Below are 18,231 nucleotides of genomic sequence, written 5' to 3'. Positions count from 1 at the left end.
GAGGACCACGTTCTACTAACTGAACTACAGAGGACCACGTTCTACTAACTGAACTACAGAGGACCACGTTCTACTAACTTAACTACAGAGGACCATGTTCTACCAACTACAGAGGACCACGTTCTACTAACTGTACTAGAGAGGACCACGTTCTACTAACTGAACTACAGAGGACCATGTGGTCCTCTGAACTACAGAGGACCACGTTCTACTAACTGAACTACAGAGGACCACGTTCTACTAACTGAACTACAGAGGACCACGTTCTACTAACTGAACTACAGAGGACCACGTTCTACTAACTGAACTACAGAGGACCACGTTCTACTAACTGAACTACAGAGGACCACGTTCTACTAACTGAACTACAGAGGACCACGTTCTACTAACTACAGAGGACCACGTTCTACTAACTGAACTACATAGGACCACGTTCTACTAACTGAACTACATAGGACCATGTTCTACTAACTGAACTACAGAGGACCATGTTCTACTAACTGAACTACAGAGGACCGCGTTCTACTAACTGAACTACAGAGGACCATGTTCTACTAACTGAACTACAGAGGACCGCGTTCTACTAACTGAACTACAGAGGACCACGTTCTACTAACTGAGCTACAGAGGACCACGTTCTACTAACTGATCTACAGAGGACCACGTTCTACTAACTGAACTACAGAGGACCACGTTCTACTAACTGAACTACAGAGGACCACGTTCTACTAACTGAACTACAGAGGACCACGTTCTACTAACTGAACTACAGAGGACCACGTTCTACTAACTGAACTACAGAGGACCACGTTCTACTAACTGAACGACAGAGGACCACGTTCTACCAACTGAACTACAGAGGACCACGTTCTACTAACTGAACTACAGAGGACCACGTTCTACTAACTGAACTACAGAGGACCACGTTCTACTAACTGAACTACAGAGGACCACGTTCTACTAACTGAACTACAGAGGACCACGTTCTACTAACTGAACTACAGAGGACCATGTTCTACTAACTGAACTACAGAGGACCATGTTCTACTAACTGAACTACAGAGGACCATGTTCTACTAACTGAACTACAGAGGGCCATGTTCTACTAACTGAACTACAGAGGACCACGTTCTACTAACTGAACTACAGAGGACCACGTTCTACTAACTTAACTACAGAGGACCATGTTCTACCAACTACAGAGGACCACGTTCTACTAACTGTACTAGAGAGGACCACGTTCTACTAACTGAACTACAGAGGACCATGTTCTACTAACTGAACTACAGAGGACCACGTTCTACTAACTGAACTACAGAGGACCACGTTCTACTAACTGAACTACAGAGGACCACGTTCTACTAACTGAACTACAGAGGACCATGTTCTACTAACTGAACTACAGAGGACCATGTTCTACTAACTGAACTACAGAGGACCACGTTCTACTAACTACAGAGGACCGTGTTCTACTAACTGAACTACAGAGGACCATGTTCTACTAACTGAACTACAGAGGACCACGTTCTACTAACTGAACTACAGAGGACCACCTTCTACTAACTGAACTACAGAGGACCACGTTCTACTAACTGAACTACAATGGACCACGTTATACTAACTGAACTCCAGAGGACCACGTTCTACTAACTGAACTTCAGAGGACCACGTTCTACTAACTGAACTACAGAGGACCACGTTCTACTAACTGAACTACAGAGGACCACGTTCTACTAACTGAACTACAGAGGACCACGTTCTACTAACTGAACTACAGAGGACCACGTTCTACTAACTGAACTACAGAGGACCACGTTCTACTAACTGAACTACAGAGGACCACGTTCTACTAACTGAACTACAGAGGACCACGTTCTACTAACTGAACTACAGAGGACCGTGTTCTACTAACTGAACTACAGAGGACCATGTTCTACTAACTGAACTACAGAGGACCACGTTCTACTAACTGAACTACAGAGGACCACCTTCTACTAACTGAACTACAGAGGACCACGTTCTACTAACTGAACTACAGTGGACCACGTTATACTAACTGAACTCCAGAGGACCACGTTCTACTAACTGAACTTCAGAGGACCACGTTCTACTAACTGAACTACAGAGGACCACGTTCTACTAACTGAACTACAGAGGACCACGTTCTACTAACTGAACTACAGAGGACCATGTGCTACTAACTGAACTACAGAGGACCATGTTCTACTAACTACAGAGGACCATGTTCTACTAACTGAACTACAGAGGACCACGTGCTACTAACTGAACTACAGAGGACCACGTTCTACTAACTGAACTACAGAGGACCACGTTCTACTAACTGAGCTACAGAGGACCACGTTCTACTAACTGAACTACAGAGGACCACAGGTGTAAGTGTCTTATTATTGATTTGTGTTTCTGATTGGCTCTCCATCCCAGGTGAGGGAGGAGCTGAGTCGTAAGGCGGAGCGTCGTACCACCTGGGTGCTGTGGGGGGGCGTGGCCTACATGGCGACACAGTTTGGGATTCTGGCGCGCCTCACCTGGTGGGAGTACTCCTGGGACATCATGGAGCCTGTTACCTACTTCATTACCTACGCCACCGCCATGGCTATGTACTCCTACTACGTACTCACACGCCAGGTAACACACACACACACACACTGTAACACACACACACACTGTAACACGCACACACACACACTGTAACACACACACTGTAACACACACACACACACTGTAACGCGCACACACACACTGTAACACACACACACCCACTGTAACACGCACACACACTTTTACACACACACACACACACACTGTAACGCTCACACACACACTGTAACACACACACACAGTAACACACACACACTAACATACACACACACACACACACACTGTAACACACATACCGCCATGGCCATGTACCCCTATTTCGTACTCACAGCAGCTAAGAGGCCAGGCCAGGTAAGAGGGCAGGCAAGAGGCTAGGCCAGGCTAGAGGCCAGGTTAGAGGCCAGGCAAGAGGCCTGGCCAGGCTAGAGGCCAGGCCAGGCAAGAGGCTAGGCCAGGCAAGAGGCTAGGCCAGGCAAGAGGCCAGGTTAGAGGCCAGGCAAGAGGCCTGGCCAGGCTAGAGGCCAGGCCAGGCAAGAGGCTAGGCCAGGCAAGAGGCCAGGCCAGGTTAGAGGCCAGGCCAGGCAAGAGGCTAGGCCAGGCAAGAGGCTAGGCCAGGCAAGAGGCTAGGCCAGGCTAGAGGCCAGGCAGGAGGCCAGGCCAGGCAAGAGGCTAGGTAAGAAGCCAGGCCAGGTATGAGGCTTCGTAGCTGAGGCTTGGTAAGAGCAGGGCTAGGCCAGGCAAGAGGCTAGGCCAGGCAAGAAGCTAGGCCAAGGCAAGAGGCCAGACCAGGCAAGAGGCTAGGCCAGGTATGAGGCTAGGTAAGATGCTAGGCCAGGTATGAGGCTAGGTAGGAGGCTAGTCCGGCCAGGTAAGAGGCTAGGCCAGGTATGAGGCTAGAAGAGGCTAGTCCGGCCAGGTAGGAGGCTAGGCCAGGTATGAGACTAGGTAAGAGGCTAGTCCGGCCAGGTAAGAGGCCAGGCCAGGTAAGAGGGCAGGCAAGAGGCTAGGCCAGGCTAGAGGCCAGGTTAGAGGCCAGGCAAGAGGCCAGGCCAGGTTAGAGGCCAGGCCAGGCAAGAGGCTAGGCCAGGCTAGAGGCCAGGCAGGAGGCCAGGCCAGGCAAGAGGCTAGGTAAGAAGCCAGGCCAGGTATGAGGCTACGTATGAGGCTAGGTAAGAGGCTAGGCCAGGCAAGAGGCTAGGCCAGGCAAGAAGCTAGGCCAGGCAAGAGGCCAGACCAGGCAAGAGGCTAGGCCAGGTATGAGGCTAGGTAAGATGCTAGGCCAGGTATGAGGCTAGGTAAGAGACTAGGCCAGGTATGAGGCTAGGTAGGAGGCTAGTCCGGCCAGGTAAGAGGCTAGGCCAGGTATGAGGCTAGAAGAGGCTAGTCCGGCCAGGTAGGAGGCTAGGCCAGGTATGAGACTAGGTAAGAGGCTAGTCCGGCCAGGTAAGAGGCTAGGCCAGGTATGAGACTAGGTAAGAGGCTAGGTAAGAGGCTAGTCCGGCTAGGTATGAGGCTAGGTAAGAGGCTAGTCCGGGCAGGTAAGAGGCTAGGTCATGGACTAGTGTCTGTCATTTGTAGTTTTGTGTAGTGGTTCTCTAAGGTTTGTATGTAGGAGGGTTGAGTAAGTATTCTAGTTGTATTATTCTAACAGCCTGTTCTCCCCTCCCTCCCTCCGTCGCCTCCCCTCCTTCCTGTAGGAGTACATTTATCCTGACGCCAGGGACAGACAGTACCTGCTGTTCTTCCACAAGGGGGTGAAGAGACAACGCTTTGACGTCCACAAGTACAACCAGCTGAAGGACTCTATCGCTGAGGTAGGCACTAACCCGTCCACAAGTACAACCAGCTGAAGGACTCTATCGCTGAGGTAGGCACTAACCCGTCCACAAGTACAACCAGCTGAAGGACTCTATCGCTGAGGTAGACACTAACCCGTCCACAAGTACAACCAGCTGAAGGTATATTTCAAGATGGCGTAGCAGTGCAGACGTCGTTTGTCGTTCTCCCGTGTAAACGTTGTATTTTTCATCTTTGTTTTGTATATATTTCAATATATTTTCAATCTCTTTTTCCATTTTTTTAAATGTAATATACCTTCCGGCAACCCGCCTCACCCAATGTGATACGGATCTGCTATTTTTTTAGACCTTATAGCTAGAACCCTCCATCAGCAGCTAGCCATCAGGAGCTAACCAGCTAATTAGCTACTAGCTATTTACTCATTGTTAGCCACTGTTGCGGCCTTTACCTTTAGCATAGACACCAGACGCTTTTAGCCTGGATAGTACTTGCCAGTCTGCACAGCGCAATATCAACCCTGAGCATATCGGACTGTTTTTCTCCACGACAACACCAGATTCGTGCCGTAAGCCCTGGACCATTACTCCTGATCATCGCAGCTAGCTAGCTGCCACCGAGTGGCCCAGCCTCGAAGCTAGCCTTGAGCCAGGCCCATCTCCCGGCCTGCTCAGTGGACTCTATGATCACTCGGATACACAGCTGATACCTCCCGGACTCTTCACTAACACGACTAGAATCCACTACACCACCGGATTCTTGCCGTAAGCTCTGGACCTTTGCATCGGATTATCGCTGCTAGGTAGCTGCTACCGAGTGGCTATAGTGGCTAACGCCCTTGTCCCGAAGCTAGCACCAGTTAGCCGCAAGCCAGGCGCATCTCCCGGCTAGCAAAATAAATTACTCCAGCTACAATACCTCTTTTGCCAACTGGCCTGGACCCTTTGTCAACACCCACCATTCCATCACGATTGGTCTGCCGACGTAATTCCGTCTGCTGTGGCCCCAACCGTCCTTTGCCGGAAGTCGGAGCAGAAGCTTCTACTAGCCCCGGCCTGCTAACCTTTTTTTTGAACGCCGTGTCTCCAGCTTGCTAGCGTAGTAATGACTACCTAGCGGCTTCCCTGTTTCATCTATTGCTGTTCACTGGACCCCATGATCACTTGGCTACATAGCCAATGCCTGCTGGACTGTTCATTAATCACGGTACTCCATTTTGTTTATTTTGTTTATCTGTCGGCCCCAGCCCCGAACTCAGGCCCTGTGTGTAGTTAACCGACCCTCTCTGCCCATTCATCGCCATTTTACCTGTTGTTGTTGTCTTAGCTGATTAGCTGTTGTTGTCTTACACGTTGTTGTCTTAGCTGGCTCTCCCAATCAACACCTGTGATCGCTTTATGGCTCTCTCTAATGTCAATATGTCTTGTATACTGTTGCTTAGGACAGTTATTATTGTTTTAGTTCACTGCAGAGCCCCTAGTCCCGCTCAACATGCCTCAGATACCTCCTTTGTCCCACCTCCCACACATGCGGTGACCTCACCCAGCATAACTATTGCATCCGGAGATGCAACCTCTCTTATCATCACTCAATGCCTGAGTTGCAATCTACTGAAAAGTTCTGTCATACTTTCCAGGTCTATGCCCAAACAGTTCGAGCTTCTAATTTTAAAAATGAATCTCTCCAGAAATAAGTCTCTCACTGTTGCCGCCTGTTATAGACTCCCCTCAGATCCCAGCTGTGCCCGGGACACCATATGTGTATTGATTGCCCCCCCATCTATCTTCAGAGTTCGTTCTTTTAGGTGACCTAAACTGGGATATGCTTAACACCCCGGTAGTCCTACAATCTAAGCTAGATGCCCTCAATCTCACACAAATGATCAAGGAACCCACCAGGTACAACCCTAAATCCGTAAACACGGGCACCTCATAGATATTACCCTGATCAACTTGCCCTCCAAATACACATCTGCTGTTTTCAATCAGGATCTCAATGATCACTGCCTCATTGCCTGCATCCGCTATGGGTCCGCGGTCAAACGACCACCCCTCATCACTGTCAAACGCTCCCTAAAACACTTCTGCGAGCAGGCCTTTCTAATCGACCTGGCCCGGGTATCCTGGAAGGATATTGACCTCATCCTGTCAGTAGAGGATGCCTGGTTGTTCTTTAAAAGTAATTTCCTCACCATCTTAAATAAGCATGCCCCTTTCAAAAAATGTAGAACTAAGAACAGTTATAGCCCTTGGTTCACTCCAGACCTGACTGCCCTCGAACAGCATAAAAACATCCTGTGGCAGACTGCACTAGCATCGAATAGTCCCTGCGATATGCAACTTTTCAGGGAAGTCAGAAACCAATACACGCAGTCAGTTAGGAAAGCAAAGGCTAGCTTTTTCAAACAGAAATGTTTATCCTGTAACACAAACTCCAAAAAGTTCTGTGACACTGTAAAGTGCATGGAGAATAAGAGCACCTCCTCCCAGCTGCCCACTGCACTGGGGCTAGGAAACACTGTCACCACCGATAAATCTACGATAATCGAGAATTTCAATACATGTAAGTATTTCTCTACAGCTGGCCATGCTTACCACCTGGCTACCCCTACACCGGGCAACAGCTCTGCACCCCCCACAGCAACTTGCCCAAGCCTCCCCCATTTCTCCTTCACCCAAATCCAGATAGCTGATGTTCTGAAAGAGCTACAAAATCTGGACCCCTACAAATCAGCTGGGCTAGAAAATCTGGACCCTTTCTTTCTAAAATTATCCACCGCAATTGTTGCAACCCCTATTACTAGCCTGTTCAACCTCTCTTTCGTATCGTCTGAGATCCCCAAAGATTGGAAAGCTGCCGCGGTCATCCCCATCTTCAAAGGGGGAGACACTCTAGACCCAAACTGTTACAGACCTATATCTATCCTACCCTGCCTTTCTAAAGTCTTCAAAATCCAAGTTAACAAACAGATCACCGACCATTTCGAATCCCACCGTACCGTCTCCACTATGCAATCTGGTTTCCGAGCGGATGATGGCTGCACCTCAGCCACGCTCAAGGTCCTAAACGATATCATAACCTCCGTCGATAAAAGACAATACTGTGCAGCTGTCTTCGTCGACCTGGCCAAGGCTTTCGACTCTGTCAATCACCGTATTCTTATCGGCAGACTCAACAGTCTTGGTTTCTCAAATGACTACCTCGCCTGGTTCACCAACTACTTCTCAGATAGAGTTCAGTGTGTCAAATCGGAGGGCCTGTTGTCCGGACTTCTGGCTGTCTCTATGGGGGTACCATAGGGTTCAATTCTCGGGCCGACTCTGTGTTAACAAACCTCCAAACGAGCTTCAATGCCATACAACACTCCTTCCGTGGCCTCCAACTGCTCTTAAACGCTTGTAAAACTAAACGCATGCTCTTCAACCGATCACTGCCCGCCCGTCCAGCATCACTACTCTGGACGGTTCTGACTTAGAATATGTGGACAACTACAAATACCTAGGTGTCTGGTTAGACTGTAAACTCTCCTTCCAGACTCACATTAAGCATCTCCAATCCAAAATTAAATCTAGAATCGGCTTCCTATTTCGCAACAAAGCATCCTTCACTCACGCTGCCAAACATACCCTCGTAAAACTGACCATCCTACCAATCCGTGACTTCGGCGATGTCATTTACAAAATAGCCTCCAACACTCTACTCAGTAAATTGGATGCAGTCTATCACAGGGCCATCCGTTTTGTCACTAAAGCCCCACATACCACCCACCACTGTGACCCGTATGCTCTCGTCGGCTGGCCCTCACTACATATTCGTCGCCAAACCCACTGGCTCCAGGTCATCTATAAGTCTTTGCTAGATAAGTCTCCACCTTACGTCATCTCACTGGTCACCATAGCAACACCTACCCGTAGCACGCACTCCAGCAGGTATATTTCACTGGTCATACACCTTTGGCTGCCTTTCCTTCCAGTTCTCTGCTGCCAACGACTGGAATGAATTTGGAGACTTCATATCTCCCTCACTAACTTTAAGCGTCAGCTATCTGAGCAGCTAACCGATCGCTGCAGCTGTACACAACCCATCTGTAAATAGCCCACCCAACTACCTAACTCATACCTACCTCATCCCCATATTGTTTTTATTTACTTTTTTGCTCTTTTGCACACCAGTATTTTCTTTGCACATCCTCATCTGCACATCTATCACTCCCGTGTTAATCTGATAAATTGAAAATGACTTCACCACTATGGCCTATTTATTGCCTTACCTCCTCACGCCATTTGCACACACTGTATATATACTTTTTCTATTGTGTTATTGACTGTACGTTTGTTTATTCCATGTGTAACTCTGTGTTGTTGTTTGTGTTGCACTGCTTCGCTTTATCTTGGCCAGGTCGCAGTTGTAAATGAGAACTTGTTCTTTAATTAATAACCTCTTGAGGATACCGTAGGATAGGGGGCGCCACAGCGCATTTTGAAAAAAAATCGTTCCCATTTTCAACGGCCTACTAATCAAACTCAGAAGATAGGGCATGCATATACTTATTATATATGGATAGAAAACACTCTAAAGTTTCTAAAACTGTTTGAATGGTGTCTGTGAGTATAACAGAACTCAAATGGCAGTCAAAACCCCGAGACCGATTGAAACAGGAAGTGGAATTCTGAATTGTGGACTTGACTTCTCATCTTTCCTTATTAATCACACCGTTAACCATGGTTCAGTGAGCACTTCCTATTGCTTCCACTAGATGTCGCCAGTCCTTTCACAGTGGTTTGAGCCTTATAGAGTCAAAACTCAGTGAATGACACGAGTTTGAAATTGGTCACAGGGGATGGGCCATCACCATTATGACGCCGGCGGCCATGTCTGCCCCCACCTTTGGATACGGTTTTAAAGGCCATGACATCATCCCCCTCGAATCTTATTGGCTCTCTTGGTGTTAGAGGCCCTGAAGATTTATTTTATACAACGTTTGACATGTTTGAACGAACCTACATGCGCGAGCATTGCATTTATTCTGAACTTCAGAGCTGCGCTCGAGAGAGCCATAGGACGCGCTACCAACATCAGGCTAATGGAACGTGAAGTATGGACTTTTTGACCGAAAATACATCTGTTGTGGACCTGGGATGCTTTCTGATGAAGACAACTAAAGGTAGGCGATTATTGACAATATTATACAAGATGAGATGGTTCATGCTATTGCGTCCAAGATGGCGCCGAGCTCTGTATATTAGCTCATTTTCTGAGTATCGCATCTCCTTTTATTGCAAAGTGTGATTACCCAGTAAAGTTAATTTAAAATCTGGTATGACAGGTGTTCTCAAGAGATATTCATCTATAAATGTTAGATTGACAATATACATTTAAAAAATCGTTATAGTATAGTAATTTAGGGAATTGTAGCATTGTTTACCGGGACGCTTTTGAGGGGAAATGATGTAGTCAACATCAGACAGAGATGTAAAATGCTGTTTTTATATATAAATATGACCTTTATTGAACAAAAGAATGCATGCATTGTATAACATGATGTCCTAGGGGTGCCATCTGATGAAGTTTGTAAAAGGTTAGTGCTGCATTTAGCTGTTTTTTGATTATATGTGATGCAAGTGGTTGGTCGGAAAATGGCTATGAAGCTGCTTTTTACGATGGACTCATCTAATATAATCTAATGATTTGCTTTTCCTGTAAAACCTTTTTGAAATCGGACGACGTGGGTCGATTCAGGAGAGGTGTATCTATAAAAAAAAAAATATATATTATATATATTTTTTTTAAATTATGACTTTTTTTTAATGCTAATTGGCGATATGATTTTTCGCTGGATTTTGATCCCGCTAACGGGATCAGACGCTGAAGAGGTTTTAACTGGCCTACCTGGTTAAATATAGGTGAAATAAAAATAAAATATAAAATATGAACTATAGCTCAGTGAAATTAAATAAATAAATAAAAATGAAAAAGGACTATCTAGGTTGGCAGTCTACAAGTACAACCTGCTGAAGGTCTCAATCTCACATGATTTTAGGATCTAGATTGAAACCTATTTTGACCAGAAAGGAACAAATGTAGAGGCATTGACATATTATACAGTGAGGGAAAAAAGTATTTGATCTCCTGCTGATTTTGTACGTTTGCCCAGTGACAAAGAAATGATCAGTCTATAATTTTAATGGTAGGTTTATTTGAACAGTGAGAGACAGAATAACAACAAAAAAATCCAGAAAAACGCATGTGAAAAATGTTATAAAATGATTTGCATTTTAATGAGGGAAATAAGTATTTGACCCCTCTGCAAAACATGACTTAGTACTTGGTGGCAAAACCCTTGTTGGCAATCACAGAGGTCAGACGTTTCTTGTAGTTGGCCACCAGGTTTGCACACATCTCAGGAGAGATTTTGTCCCACTCCTCTTTGCAGATCTTCTCCAAGTCATTAAGGTTTCGAGGCTGACGTTTGGCAACTCGAACCTTCAGCTCCCTCCACAGATTTTCTATGGGTTTAAGGTCTGGAGACTGGCAAGACCACTCCAGGACCTTAATGTGCTTCTTCTTGAGCCACTCCTTTGTTGCCTTGGCCGTGTGTTTTGGGTCATTGTCATGCTGGAATACCCATCCACGACCCATTTTCAATGCCCTGGCTGAGGGAAGGAGGTTCTCACCCAAGATTTGACGGTACATGGCCCCGTCCATCGTCCCTTTGATGCAGTGAAGTTGTCCTGTCCCCTTAGCAGAAAAACACCCCCAAAACATAATGTTTCCACCTCCATGTTTGACGGTGGAGATGGTGTTCTTGTGGTCATAGGCAGCATTCCTCCTCCTCCAAACACGGCGAGTTGAGTTGATGCCAAAGAGCTCCATTTTGGTCTCATCTGACCACAACACTTTCACCAGTTGTCCTCTGAATCATTTAGATGTTCATTTTCAAACTTCAGACGGGCATGTATATGTGCTTTCTTGAGCAGGGGGAGCTTGCGGGCGCTGCTTGATTTCAGTCCTTCACGGCGTAGTGTGTTACCAATTGTTTTCTTGGTGACTATGGTCCCAGCTGCCTTGAGATCATTGACAAGATCCTCCCGTGTAGTTCTGGGCTGATTCCTCACCGTTCTCATGATCATTGCAACTCCACGAGGTGAGATCTTGCATGGAGCCCCAGGCCGAGGGATATTGACAGTTCTTTTGTGTTTCTTCCATTTGCGAATAATCGCACCAACGGTTGTCACCTTCTCACCAAGCTGCTTGGAGATGGTCTTGTAGCTCATTCCAGCCTTGTGTAGGTCTACAATCTTGTCCCTGACATCCTTGGAGAGCTCTTTGGTCTTGGCCATGGTGGAGAGTTTGGAATATGATTGATTGATTGCTTCTGTGGACAGGTGTCTTTTATACAGGTAACAAACTGAGATTAGGAGCACTCCCTTTAAGAGTGTGCTCCTAATCTCAGCTCGTTACCTGTATAAAAGACACCTGTGAGCCAGAAATCTTTCTGATTGAGAGGGGGTCAAATACTTATTTCCCTCATTAAAATGCAAATCAATTTATAACATTTCTTACATGTGTTTTTCTGGATATTTTTGTTGCTATTCTGTCTCTCACTGTTCAAATAAACCTACCATTAAAATTATAGACTGATCATTTCTTTGTCAGTGGGCAAACATACAAAATCAGCAGGGGATCAAATACTTTTTCCCCCTCACTGTATATATATATTATTATTACATATTATTATGTTAATTATTATAATTATCTTCCCCTTTTTCTCTCTCTCTTTCTCTCTCTCTCCCCACTCCCCCCTCTCTCTCTTCCTCTCTTTCTTTCTCTCTCTCTCCCCACTCCCCCCTCTTTCTCTCTCCCCACTCCCCCCTCTCTCTCTTCCTCTCTTTCTTTCTCTCTCTCTCCCCACTCCCCCCTCTTTCTCTCTCCCCACTCCCCCCTCTCTCTCTTCCTCTCTTTCTTTCTCTCTCTCCCCCACTCCCCCCCTCTTTCTCTCTCCCCACTCCCCCTCTCTCTCTTCATCTCTCTTTCTTCTCTCTCTCTCTCTCTCTCGCTTTCTCTCTCTTTTTTTATTTCTTTCTCTCTCCCCACTCCCCTCTCTCTCTCTCTCTCTCTCTCTCTCTCTCCCGCCACTCTACTCCCCTCTCTCTCTTTCTCTCTCTCTTTTTGTTTCTCTCTCTCCCCCCTCCTCTCTCTCCCTCTCTCCCCCTCAGGTGGAGTTAGATCTGAAACGTCTGAGGGATCCCCTCCAGCTCCAACTCCCTGTCCAGCAACTCACCGCCGCCAGCAAAGATTGATATCCTCCCTTCCCTCCATCCCTCCTAACCTCACCTTCCCCTCTCTCTCTCTCTCCCTCCATCCCTCCTAACCTCACCTTCCCCTCTCTCTCTCTCCGTCCATCCACCCTCTTCCACCTTTACTTTTTCTCTCTCTCTCTCTCTTTGACAGGCCTATCCTTTAGTCAACCTCCGTGGGAGTTTCTCCTCTGTTTGTTCTCTTGGATGATAATTGCAAGTAAAACCATATCAAGAGGAGTTTTGGCAACAAGAAAGAACAGACACTGAATCCTTCTAGAGAGGTAGATGGTGAAACTGGAACTGCAACTCTAGGGGACGTACAGGAAGTGAGACGCTACGGGGGGAGAGGAGCTACAGCCGAGGCGAGGCATAGGGAGAAGACAGACGGACACATTTATGAGCGTGTGTGACCTACTATATCTATGGACTAGTTGGCCCACAGTGCAGCTGGAGCCTTCAAACTGTTAACTGACACACCACCACTCCTTGGGACGTCTATGGATGGACTGAATCCACGTTTACAAGGACGGATCTTCTCTAGCTCCTCCCCCTGACCTCTAACCTCTGACACTCTGCATGCACAGAGGTACACGGCTGTGATTGGACAGCAGTTCCTGTGAGCTCCATGTGACCTTGAACTTTGACCTTGGCTGACCCCTTCTTGTCTTGTCAGATTGGCTGTGGCCAACCCTGCCCCCTTTTTTTCCTCCAGGTCCCCTCCCCCTCTGCCTGACGGACAGCTACCCTACCGATTCCGTTGCTACGACGACACTGAGCTTTATCAAGAGCCCGTCACAGCCTTTACAGGAAGTGGACAGACGAGAGTTGAGGTCAGGTGACCATGCCTCATTTCCTCTTTCTGTTGTTGACTTCCTGTTGGAATTGGAAGATAAAAAGGAAAGGACTACAGACAAACATCACTGTGTGTTTTATCTAATAGTCCCAACAATATTCTGACAAAGCCATACTATATTTGTTATGGAAAATAATATACAATCAAACAAAATGGAAGTAGAGTGTGGGGGGGGGGGGGGCTCTCTTTTAACATCCAGTAATAAGTTGATATATCTGCATCTCTTTATTAAATATCTCCGACATACAGGACCCTCATATCAATAGAATTACCCTCTCTCTCTCTCGCTCTCTCGCTCTCTCGCTCTCTCTGTCTCTCTCTCTCTCTCTCTCTCTCTCTCTCTCTCTCTCTCTCTGTCTCTCTCTCTCTCTCTCTCTCTCTCTCTCTCTCTCTCTCTCTCTGTGTCTCTCTCTCTCTCTCTCTCTCTCTCTGTCTCTCATTCATATATATATATATATATATATATATATATATATATATATATATATATATATATATATATATATATATATATATACTGTTATCATAACCAACAAGGCCCGCATAGGATACATCCACCATCCACGCAGTGTTACACAGACAGAGCGAGAGTAGATGAACTGGAAAAGAATGATTTCTGGCAGAGAGTTTCTTTGTAAAAAAAGAAAAAAACACAATATCTCCCTAAGAGTACTACTGACATGTCCCACAATTCATCCCGACTACATATCCCACAGTGCCTCACTCACATCAGCCCAAGAGAACGTTCTAGAACCCTCTGTAGATCTCTCGTTAACAGCTGTAAACATGTGTGCACGAATACTTGAAAGAAATCTGGGCATTAGTGAAATGTTTGATGGTCAAAAAAAATAAAATAAAGATGAATTTGGGATGTGACTGAAGTTGTACCATTTCTAAAATATATATTCACCTTTCTACTACGGTAACTAACCTCATTGTGTGGATAATATAAAGAAAGTGAGTTAATATTGGGAATATATGCCATATGATATAGTGTGTGACAGCTGTTAGACTGCAGGCTGTTGAATGGTTCATCTTTTCATGTCCATTTGTGTGCGTGAGGTGTATTAAGGACACAGCAGAAGACTGGGAATGGATGGAGGAACAGGGTTGGGTTTATAATGCAGATATCCATCACACACACACACACACACACACACACACACACACACACACACACACACACACACACACACACACACACACACACACATATACAGTACACACACACACACACACACATATACAGTACACACACATATACAGCACATACACACACACACATACAGCACACATACACACACGCACACACACACACACACACACATACACACACACACACACAAACACATTAATAATAATAATGCATTACCTACCTGCTGCCAAAATAATGACATTTTCCAAAATAAACACTTTCTAGTGAAAACAGATGCCTTTTCATTGTGACAAGAATAAATAAGTATAATTGAATTATTAAAAAAACTGAATAGGAGGAGGATATGACCTGGTCTGAATAGGAGGAGGATATGACCTGGTCTGAATAGGAGGAGGAGGATATGACCTGGTCTGAATAGAAGGAGGATATGACCTGGTCTGAATAGGAGGAGGATATGACCTGGTCTGAATAGGAGGAGGATATGACCTGGTCTGAATAGGAGGAGGATATGACCTGGTCTGAATAGGAGGAGGATATGACCTGGTCTGTATAGGAGGAGGATATGACCTGGTCTGAATAGGAGGAGGATATGACCTGGTCTGTATAGGAGGAGGATATGACCTGGTCTGTATAGGAGGAGGATATGACCTGGTCTGAATAGGAGGAGGATATGACCTGGTCTGAATAGGAGGAGGATATGACCTGGTCTGTATAGGGAGGAGGATATGACCTGGTCTGAATAGGAGGAGGATATGACCTGGTCTGAATAGGAGGAGGATATGACCTGGTCTGTATAGGAGGAGGATATGACCTGGTCTGTATAGGAGGAGGAGGATATGACCTGGTCTGTATAGGAGGAGGATATGACCTGGTCTGAATAGGAGGAGGATATGACCTGGTCTGTATAGGGAGGAGGATATGACCTGGTCTGTATAGGAGGAAGATATGACCTGGTCTGTATAGGAGGAGGATATGACCTGGTCTGAATAGGAGGAGGAGGATATGACCTGGTCTGTATAGGAGGAAGATATGACCTGGTCTGTATAGGAGGAGGATATGACCTGGTCTGAATAGGAGGAGGAGGATATGACCTGGTCTGAATAGGAGGAGGATATGACCTGGTCTGAATAGGAGGAGGATATGACCTGGTCTGAATAGGAGGAGGATATGACCTGGTCTGAATAGGAGGAGGATATGACCTGGTCTGTATAGGAGGAGGATATGACCTGGTCTGTATAGGAGGAGGATATGACCTGGTCTAAATAGGAGGAGGATATGACCTGGTCTGTATAGGGAGGAGGATATGACCTGGTCTGTATAGGAGGAGGATATGACCTGGTCTGTATAGGAGGAGGATATGGCCTGGTCTGTATAGGAGGAGGATATGGCCTGGTCTGTATAGGAGGAGGATATGACCTGGTCTGTATAGGAGGAGGATATGACCTGGTCTGTATAGGAGGAGGATATGGCCTGGTCTGTATAGGAGGAGGATATGACCTGGTCTGAATAGGAGGAGGAGGATATGACCTGGTCTGTATAGGAGGAGGAGGATATGACCTGGTCTGAATAGGAGGAGGATATTACCTGGTCTGTATAGGAGGAGGATAAGACCTGGTCTGAATAGGAGGAGGAGGATATGACCTGGTCTGAATAGGAGGAGGATATTACCAGGTCTGTATAGGAGGAGGATATGACCTGGTCTGAATAGGAGGAGGATATGACCTGGTCTGTATAGGAGGAGGAGGAGGATATGACCTGGTCTGTTTAGGAGGAGGATATGACCTGGTCTGAATAGGAGGAGGATATGACCTGGTCTGTTTAGGAGGAGGATATGACCTGGTCTGTATAGGAGGAGGAGGAGGATATGACCTGGTCTGTATAGGAGGAGGATATGACCTGGTCTGTATAGGAGGAGGATATGACCTGGTCTGTTTAGGAGGAGGATATGACCTGGTCTGTATAGGAGGAGGAGGAGGATATGACCTGGTCTGTTTAGGAGGAGGATATGACCTGGTCTGTATAGGAGGAGGATATGACCTGGTCTGTATAGGAGGAGGATATGACCTGGTCTGAATAGGAGGAGGAGGATATGACCTGGTCTGTATAGGAGGAGGATATGACCTGGTCTGAATAGGGGGAGGATATGACCTGGTCTGTATAGGAGGAGGATATGACCTGGTCTGTATAGGAGGAGGATATGACCTGGTCTGTATAGGAGGAGGATATGACCTGGTCTGTATAGGAGGAGGATATGACCTGGTCTGTATAGGAGGAGGATATGACCTGGTCTGTATAGGAGGAGGATATGACCTGGTCTGTATAGGAGGAAGATATGACCTGGTCTGTATAGGAGGAGGATATGACCTGGTCTGAATAGGAGGAGGATATGACCTGGTCTGAATAGGAGGAGGATATGACCTGGTCTGTATAGGAGGAGGAGGATATGACCTGGTCTGTATAGGGAGGAGGATATGACCTGGTCTGTATAGGAGGAGGAGGATATGACCAGGTCTGTATAGGAGGAGGATATGACCTGGTCTGTATAGGAGGAGGATATGACCTGGTCTGAATAGGAGGAGGATATGACCTGGTCTGAATAGGAGGAGGATATGACCTGGTGTGAATAGGAGGAGGATATGACCTGGTCTGTATAGGAGGAGGAGGATATGACCTGGTCTGAATAGGAGGAGGATATGACCTGGTCTGTATAGGAGGAGGAGGATATGACCTGGTCTGTATAGGAGGAGGAGGATATGACCTGGTCTGTATAGGAGGAGGAGGATATGACCTGGTCTGAATAGGAGGAGGATATGACCTGGTCTGTATAGGAGGAGGATATGACCTGGTCTGTATAGGAGGAGGATATGACCTGGTGTGAATAGGAGGAAGATATGACCTGGTCTGTATAGGAGGAGGAGGATATGACCTGGTCTGTATAGGAGGAGGAGGATATGACCTGGTCTGAATAGGAGGAGGATATGACCTGGTCTGTATAGGAGGAGGATATGACCTGGTCTGTATAGGAGGAGGATATGACCTGGTCTGTATAGGAGGAGGATATGACCTGGTCTGTATAGGAGGAAGATATGACCTGGTCTGTATAGGAGGAGGATATGACCTGGTCTGAATAGGAGGAGGATATGACCTGGTCTGTATAGGAGGAGGAGGATATGACCTGGTCTGTATAGGAGGAGGATATGACCTGGTCTGTATAGGAGGAGGAGGATATGACCTGGTCTGTATAGGAGGAGGAGGATATGACCTGGTCTGAATAGGGAGGAGGATATGACCTGGTCTGAATAGTAGGAGGAGGATATGACCTGGTCTGAATAGGAGGAGGAGGATATGACCTGGTCTGAATAGGAGGAGGATATGACCTGGTCTGTATAGGGAGGAGGACATGACCTGGTCTGTATAGGAGGAGGAGGATATGACCTGGTCTGTATAGGGAGGAGGATATGACCTGGTCTGAATAGGAGGAGGATATGACCTGGTCTGAATAGGAG

At 46.5% G+C, this 18,231-nt stretch overlaps 1 protein-coding gene across 1 annotated transcript in view; it reads left to right on the top strand.

Annotated features, from left to right (window-relative positions):
* Window positions 1–13,227, top strand: part of LOC106589949 (calcium uniporter protein, mitochondrial) — a 139,905-nt gene extending 126,678 nt beyond the window's left edge. Inside the window, exons 7-9 of the mRNA XM_045710038.1 lie at window positions 2,443–2,646; window positions 4,317–4,433; window positions 12,633–13,227. Coding sequence (XP_045565994.1) covers window positions 2,443–2,646; window positions 4,317–4,433; window positions 12,633–12,716 — 405 coding nt within the window. The 3' untranslated portion in view covers window positions 12,717–13,227. The remainder of the gene's footprint in view (window positions 1–2,442; window positions 2,647–4,316; window positions 4,434–12,632) is intronic.
* The last annotated feature ends 5,004 nt before the right edge of the window (window positions 13,228–18,231 follow it).

This window comes from Salmo salar, chromosome ssa28 (genome assembly GCF_905237065.1).
Source record: "Salmo salar chromosome ssa28, Ssal_v3.1, whole genome shotgun sequence".
NCBI lineage: Eukaryota > Metazoa > Chordata > Actinopteri > Salmoniformes > Salmonidae > Salmo > Salmo salar.
The sequence above is the reverse complement of the archived record's forward strand: the minus strand, read 5'-3'. Positions and strand labels throughout refer to the sequence as shown.